Source organism: Aphelocoma coerulescens, chromosome 5 (assembly GCF_041296385.1).
Source record: "Aphelocoma coerulescens isolate FSJ_1873_10779 chromosome 5, UR_Acoe_1.0, whole genome shotgun sequence".
NCBI classification, from domain to species: Eukaryota; Metazoa; Chordata; class Aves; order Passeriformes; family Corvidae; genus Aphelocoma; species Aphelocoma coerulescens.
Window position 1 is genome coordinate 3,486,103 of NC_091019.1, and position 7,678 is coordinate 3,493,780.

A 7,678-nucleotide genomic window follows, 5' to 3' on the forward strand; every position below is an offset into this window, starting at 1 on the left:
TACAATTCAAAACCTCATTTCTACATCTATGACATCCTGTATTACTCAAAACTTGTCTGGAGGAAATCCAAATACCACTATTCATAAAGTGGCAACTAAATCCTTAAGTCCATCATTTCAAAACAATACCAGGGCAGCCTTTGGGCTAGGTGTTCTGATATTTCTTACATGTGAGGCATTGAGTACTTCTGAGATTGTCTAAGGAACATCCTTCTATAGGGACATACCTGAATTTCACTGAATACAAATATGAACTGACCCACACCGTTTTTAACTGAAGTGTGAAGTAGTGGTAAAATATTTACTTTGGATAGAAAGCAACTTTTACTTTAACCTTCTATTTTGCTTGCCTTGTACAGAAAAAGATATGGCATGGTAAGTTTAAGACCAAAAGATCAGAGGTGCAAGATTAAGATGGATCTTAATAAGTGTTACAGAAGCATATTGTATTGCATTTATCAGCTTATAAAATTAACATACATGTTAAAATTTTCATCCTGATAACAACTGCTGTGAATTCACCAAGCGTGCTTTTATTTGTGATAGGCACCAGTGTCACTGGAAATTAAACTCCTGTCTTCTCCATCCAAAACAAGCATCATGTTTTCATTTACAGAAAACATCTACATGAAATTCTATCAGCAAAATGAACCCTGGCCTACAACACTTTATTAGCAGGAAGTGTAGTAACTTGGGTCTCATCTACCTTAGGTTCAAAATTTAACCTTTAAATACAATTTTACAGATTAATTTATAAATTTGAAGCACACAAATCTTGAATTTTGTAGAATGCACTCTAAAGGCTCATAAAAGGCATAATTAAATCCACTAAGGCCATAATTAGAATCATAACTGAATGTGTTTATGCCATACAGCTCTTCAAGTAAAAAGTTAATGTTCATTTTTTTCTGTGAAAAAATCCAGAAAGAATAAAAATTAAGTTCTAGCACAGCACTTTGATTTCCTCAAGCTCATTTTCCAAGGTCAGAGTACAGTTTGACTGGGGTAATCTGTAATAGAAGGGAACTCCCAGAAAACAAAGAGCATTGCCAAGAATGCAGTTATTTTATCAAGGCAGTGGTGATGCATTTCACTTCCAGCTGTCCACACCAAAAACCCAGAAAAAGTCAGCTTTACTTTGAGTAAACGTAACAGATAAAGCACTTCTATATAAGATTAAAATGCTCTCTTCTCAGTGAATTAGACATCCACAAAAGCTGCCTTACTCTAAATAGCTGTCCCAGGTTTATGGAGCTAGAACTGATGCCTTGAATTCCCAGCTGCTCACCACACTAAGTGTGTGCTCCTCTGTGACCACAAAATGTGCATCACTGCTGCAGGAAAAACTGCATTTACTTTTAGAATCTAAGAGGTGCAAATACTAATTTGCTATTTTGTAATTAATTACATACACACCAGTATGAGCTTCCTTCTTACACACAGAAACTCTGAATGTAAGGAATTAAGCACAGGGATGCCATCAGAAACTGAGTGCCTTCATAGCAAAACCAGGAGAGTAGTTTTGGTATAGAAGAAATCAATCTGGCATCCCTGCTTTTATACTAAGACTTTCCATCAGTCATCAGAATGGTCTAAAACTGGCTGATTCAGCTAAAGATATACCACAGGAAAAGCACACATAGAAACAATTCCATTCAATACTTGTTAAGATAAAGTAGTCTAAAATCAACTACAAAGACTTCTTACAAGCCAAGTCTGAGAAAGAAATACTACTTTGGTTACAGAACAATTTAGTAACTCAGGAAATTACACTGGTCTTTGTACAATTAGTTAAATTGACCTTGCAGATCTCCTAAATTGAAAACAACTACTACAATAAAAAAAATTTAAAATCTATACTACTATCCCTTCTTTGCTGAAAAAATATAACACAGTTGTTATTTTATTAAATTTAAAGGTATCCTGACTTTACCCTCCTTGAAATCCACAGCTAAATAACGGGTCACTTAAGGCAGTAGTTCAAAAGAATGCTCAGCTTGAAATAATTAACAAAAAAGTTTGAATAGTTTCAAATATTAGTCACCATAAAGTTTTGACAGTGAACACGTACTAGAATTAAAAAAAACCCCAACTGTTTCACCTCATCAAAATTTACATCCATGAAGTAACTGACTCTACCATAACAACAACAACAAAAACTGCCCAATACCGAAGCTACTTCTGATGTAGCAATGATAATGAAAATATTTCTCGTTTTTGGAAGCACCAGTCACTTGAGCTAAGCACCACTGAGGACAAAAGCAGCAGTTCCACTGCATGAAAACAATATTTTCTGCCAGCAATCTAAAAAAATCCACACACTGCTGTATGCTTATATAAAATTGCAGTAAAATTTCTCCCTCGACTTGCTTTTCCAACAGATTTCACATGAAACCATGCAATTATGGCACTCTTGGAAAAGGGAACTGGATGTGTTTAGAAAGTGATGTTTACATGCAAGTAGCCTACTAGATTCAGGAAGGAAAGCTGAGAACTGAAAAGGCAAAAGGGGAACAGCCGAGTTGAGAGCTGGCATGATTCTGCTCAGCCACAAACTCGAGTCTAACAGCTTGCAGGTCATGCAAGTGGTTAATGGCCTCCATTAATGTAGCAGACCTGACACAGAGGCTCAGGAGAAGCCACAATTATTACAGCAAAAAAACAAAGAATGATTTTTGCCTGCAGCACACGATTTAGCACAGACAGCAGCAAAGGTTGGAAACTTCTCCTTTCTGATTTTCATCATTGTAACAGAACTAGATTAACACGTGTAACATTTTAGTTTCTATCCCTCAGTAATTAGCAGCACCAATTACCATACCAAGAGTCATGCAGTGATGACATTATAATGAGAGCAGTGAAACAGAAGGATTTAACACTACCGTGTGAAAGGGTATAAACAGTAACTACAGTATTTAAGGATAGGTGAACGTTTGTAAAAGCAACAGCATCACTGTGACACGCTTGGGACAACAACCACCACGCACGAGGCTGTCAACAGTTAACCAGCACCTGAAAGCAGCCCCTGCTCTGCCTAGAGCCAAATGCTTCTCAACATGTTCAAAGTCCAGCTGTATTATTTTTAACTCGAATGGATAAAACCCAGCGAGTTCTGTAGACGCCAATCACCTTTCCTAACTACGTTCCTTACGTAACAAACCCAGCGCTGCAGGCCACGTGCATCCTCCACAAGTCACTAATTAGGAACTCCCAGCAGGACCAAAAAAAAAAAAAAATCCCCCAAAACCAAATCCAAACTTTTCAAAAGTAACTGAAGAGGTTTAAACAACACCCTCAGACTTCTCTATTGACACTGACAACTCAGCATGCATTCACATGGTAGCAGTCTTCAAGTTTTTAAATCAAAGTCCATAATGGTGTCAGAATGGTCTGTATGGAATTCACAGAATCCCAGAATGGTTTGGGTTGGGAGGGACCTTAAGGACCATCCAGTTCCAACCTCCTGCCATGGGCAGGGACACCTCCCACTAGACCAGGTATTAATTCTTAAGCACATGAATGAATCAGGCAATTAGAAACAGCATTTTAAAAGTACTAGTGATAGAAGAAAGTCCATCAAGTTCTATTAAACAAAGGATGTAGACACCATTCCATGTTTATGCTAAGCCAAGGAAATTCCAGAAACTGGGAAAGCAGACTGGAGGAGAAGGACTGCTCTTCCCTGCTTTCCTTGCTTCTGCATCTTTCTCAAAGTGAGCAAGCACCAACAGATCCTTCAGGATAGATTCATCTTCCCCTAAGACGACCTGACTCTTCAGTAAATCAAACATACAAAAAGCCAACAAAACACCACAAGGAACACAAAAACCATCGAAAAACCCCTTCCTTCCCAAATGCCCATACCTGTGGAAGTGCAGTATTGAGCTGCCTCTGCAAGGAATCCCTCTCATGGCCAACTTCGTGCAGCTTGCCCTGGGTGAGCGCGAGCGTCTCCTGAGTTTCTCGGAGTGTTTCCAGCAGGCGATCCCTTTCTTCCAGCATGGACACCATTAACTGCTCAAAGTGGGAATCAGCATCTGACTGCAACGGGGAACCTGAACCGTGGCCTCCGTTTCCCCCGGCGGGAATCTCGGCCTCACTGATGGTTGGCATCACCTCACACATCATCTTGAAACAAAACGAGACAAAACACAGGCCAGAAATTTCCATCAAACAAATCTAAACAGGAACTTTGAGTCCTGTCCATAATACCCACTTGGCTCTCCCCACGATAGCATCAGCAAAGGCTGCCAGCACCTCGGTGTTTGCCACTATTTCATTAAGAGTGGAGAAAAGGTACACAGTCAACTTAATCAAGGCTTCACTTCATAATGAGAATCTTGTGACTTCTTGCAAAACCAGATTTTTGCAGCTACGTCTCAAACTGTGACCTCATTTTAATGGATTTATGTTTTTGTGAGGAGTAAACTGCTGCTGAGATCTTTAAAAAAAAACAAAGATAGGGCATGCAGCCTGCCACCAAAAATTATACACTTCACCCAGTAACTCATTACACTGCACATTTTGGGAATCATTATCTGCTTCTTCCACTGCTTCAAACGTACAAAGATTGTATCTAAAACAGTACTTTGAGCTTGTGTCGGCTGTAGAAGGTTTATGGTAGTGAAAGTGATGTATATAAATGAGTGGTAAATCCAAACAGTGCGATTCGGGAGATAAAAACATGTGAAGGAAGACAAGAAGCCAAAAATTCATTATGAAGTAGTAGTAGCTCTCAGTGTGGACAGCAAAAGTAAAGGTAGGCACAAATAATTAAAGGCAGGGGATGAACACAGTTACCAGTGCAAATGGGAGCACTGCACTACTGGTAGTGAGCACACTGTAAACTGGGAGCACCCTTCAGACACCCTAACAGAGCTAAGGAATCAAGTTTTTAAAAAGCATGGAAAACCCCCACTCGTGTCATTACTGCACATTGAACCGCCAAGAAAGTTCTTCAGGCAACCCCTCTCAAAATCACAAACCTACAAGAACTTAAGGCAAAATCAGGAAAAGTAGTTCCCCCAACCTCTCAGGCACCACTAACTTTTGTTCTCAGCCTTAAATTTCACACTCACAGCCGAAAATTTTAAAAGAACAATTCATTCTGAGGCTTACTGTGGGTCCCTCAATCCACTGAAAGTCTTGGAACGGTCTGAAGCGCTTTGTAACATTTTCATGCATGATTACGATAAGCCCTGAATTTTCATCACTACATTATTTACCTTGCTCAATAAAACAAAAAGGCTTGGAAAACAGGCCCCACGTTTCCTGCAGCACCAGTTCTTCTCTGTTTTAGCAGTTTTCTATTATCCCCCAAAACCTTTTGGGCTGCAAAGCATCCATCCAGCTCCAGTCCAATGACTGTTTAATCAAAACACATGAAAAAAAGAAAAAAAAAAAGAAAAACCTGCCGAGGAAAGAGCAGATCCAGTAAAAAGCAGCAGCTTCAGCTAACTCGCCAAGTTCCCGGCACAGAAGAATGTGAAAATAAACTGTCTCAGCTTCCCATTCCTCTATTACTGGCCCATAGGTCCTGCAACAGCTGGGATGGAGGAATCATGGGCTGAGGAAAAAAACCCAAAAATGTAGTCCGACGCAGAGGTGCAACAAGCTTCAACAGTTCATCGTTCATAAATTCCACTCAGGTCACAATCGCATTATTAAACAGAGTACGGACAGCAGGGGAAAACAGCACGAGCTTTCTTGTAGAGGCTTTGGAAAAGCCTCCCTTCTTTTCTCTTCTATTAATTCCAACGGGAGGCTCTCCTTCCAGTTCCCTGGGTCTTAGTTCAAACATTTATAATCCCAAGAGCAAGGCGCTGGCGTCGCTTTGGAAGGCGAGCAGGGAGCGAGACCTGTTGTTTCCTCTGCTCGCGTCCCGCACCAGCTCGGCCGCGCAGACGATGCTCCGCAACCGAGAGATGCAGCCGAGAGCGGGGAAAGAAAGGACCCGGCAGCTCCGGGGGGCACCGGCCCGGTCCCGCCGCTCCCCTTCCCCGCGGAGGGCCGGGCTAGCAAAGCTGCGGGCGGAGGACGCGGGGCTCTCCTGCTCCCCCCGCCCGTCTCGGGGAGCACCGGGCCGGGCCTCCCTTCTCGCCTCGCTCGCTCCCCGCCGGAGGCCCCAGCGGCGCCGGGAGCGCGGCCGGCCCGGGCCCCGCGCAGCCCCTGCGGAGCGAGCCCGGCCGCGGAGGCCCCGGCGAGCCCGCCCTCCCTCCGGCCCCTACCGAGCGGCGGGGGCTCCGCCGCGCCGGGACGGTCCCCTCGGGCCGGGCCCGGCTCCGCCCGCCGCCGCCGCCTCCACGTCCGTGGTGGCCGGCGTGGGGTCGGCTGAGGCCGGGTGGGTGGTGCCGGCCGCCCGGCGGTGCCGCCGCAGCCTCAGGGGGCGGCCGAAGCGCTGCGCTCCCGGAGAGCCGCGATCGCCGCCGCGGCCCCGCCGCTCCCGGCCCCGCTCGCCGCCGCCTCCTCCCGCCGCTCCCGGCGCGCTCCGCGGCCCCGCATAAATCAGTGCGGCGCCCACAATGCACCGCGCGGGGCGGCGCGGCCGCTCCTGGCCCGTTCCCCGCTGCCGGGGACCCGGGTTCGAGACCCGCTCCGCGCTGCCGGCCCCTGTGAGCGATACCGCCGCCGCCCACGCTGCCCGCCCCGAAGGAAAGGACGGGAAAGCTGCAGCGGAGTCCCGGGGCGGGAGGCGTGCTCGCTGAGGGCTGAGAGCAGGGCAGGGCTGGAGTGGCCCCGCAGTCGCAGCCCGTGCCGGGGCCTGCGTGTCGCGTCAGGGCCCGGCCGGGCGCGGAGCGGGATCGCAGCGCCTCGCCCGGCCCCGGCTGCCCCCGCCCGCTCCCAGCGCCTCGGGTGCCCCGAGTCCTTCTCCTGCTCCGGTCACTTCGGTTCAGGAAGGACACCGAGGGGCTGGAGCGAGTCCAGAGGAGGGAATGGAGCTGGGGAAGGGTCTGGAGCACCAGGAGAGGCTGAGGGAGCTGGGGGGCTCAGCCTCGACAAAAGCGGGGGACGTTATCACTCTCTGCAACTCCCTGACAGGAGGCTGTGGCCGCGTTGGTCTCTTTTCCCAGACAACAAGTGACAGGACAAGAGGATATAGTCTTGAGCTGCCAGGGGGTGTTTAGGATGGATATTAGGAAGAATTCCTTTGCAGAAGGGTGATTAGACATCGGAATGAGCTGCCCGGGCAGGTGCTGGAGTCACCATCCCCAGAGGTGTTTAAGGAAGGCCTGGACACGGCGCTGCCGTGGCCTGGTTGACACGGTGGTGTTTGGTCATAGAGTGGACTCAATGATCCCAGAGGTCTTCTCCAACCTAACAAATTCTGCGATTCTGTGGAGCGGAGCCACCAGGTCCGAGCACAGCTCCAGCGAGGGGCGACTTCACTGACATAGCCTGTTCTCCACAGGAAACTGGGTTTGCCTGCACTGAGTATTATTTGTCCAATGTTTTTCCGCTTGCATGTCTATAGCTTTTACTCTCTTCCTGAAGCCTTCACCGTGTCCGTGAGTTGAAGGTTGAAGTTTGCAGGCAAAGCTTAGAAAACTCGCTTCCCTCTCTTCACATTTGTGTTACCACCCTGGATGAAGCATTTGCATTTTGGACCCTATTGTTGCTTTTGCAGTGGAAAGCTTTAAAAGCCATCAAGGGCCAGTTACGCAGACAGAGGTAAGTCATG

The 7,678-nt window shown here is 46.7% G+C and overlaps 1 protein-coding gene across 8 annotated transcripts in view; it reads right to left on the reverse strand.

The window, feature by feature from the left end:
- PPFIA1 (PTPRF interacting protein alpha 1) overlaps nt 1-6,445 on the reverse strand; it is a 54,005-nt gene extending 47,560 nt beyond the window's left edge. For 4 of the 8 annotated variants that reach the window (XM_069016401.1, XM_069016398.1, XM_069016395.1 and 1 more), the window contains exons 1-2: nt 5,226-6,445; nt 3,865-4,128 (exon numbers count right to left, since the gene is read on the reverse strand). In XM_069016401.1, the coding sequence (XP_068872502.1) occupies nt 3,865-4,128 (264 nt within the window). In that variant the 5' untranslated portion in view covers nt 5,226-6,445. The remainder of the gene's footprint in view (nt 1-3,864; nt 4,129-5,225) is intronic. The other 4 variants (XM_069016396.1, XM_069016400.1, XM_069016399.1 and 1 more) reach the window with 1 other exon arrangement.
- Between the last annotated feature and the right edge of the window lie 1,233 nt (nt 6,446-7,678).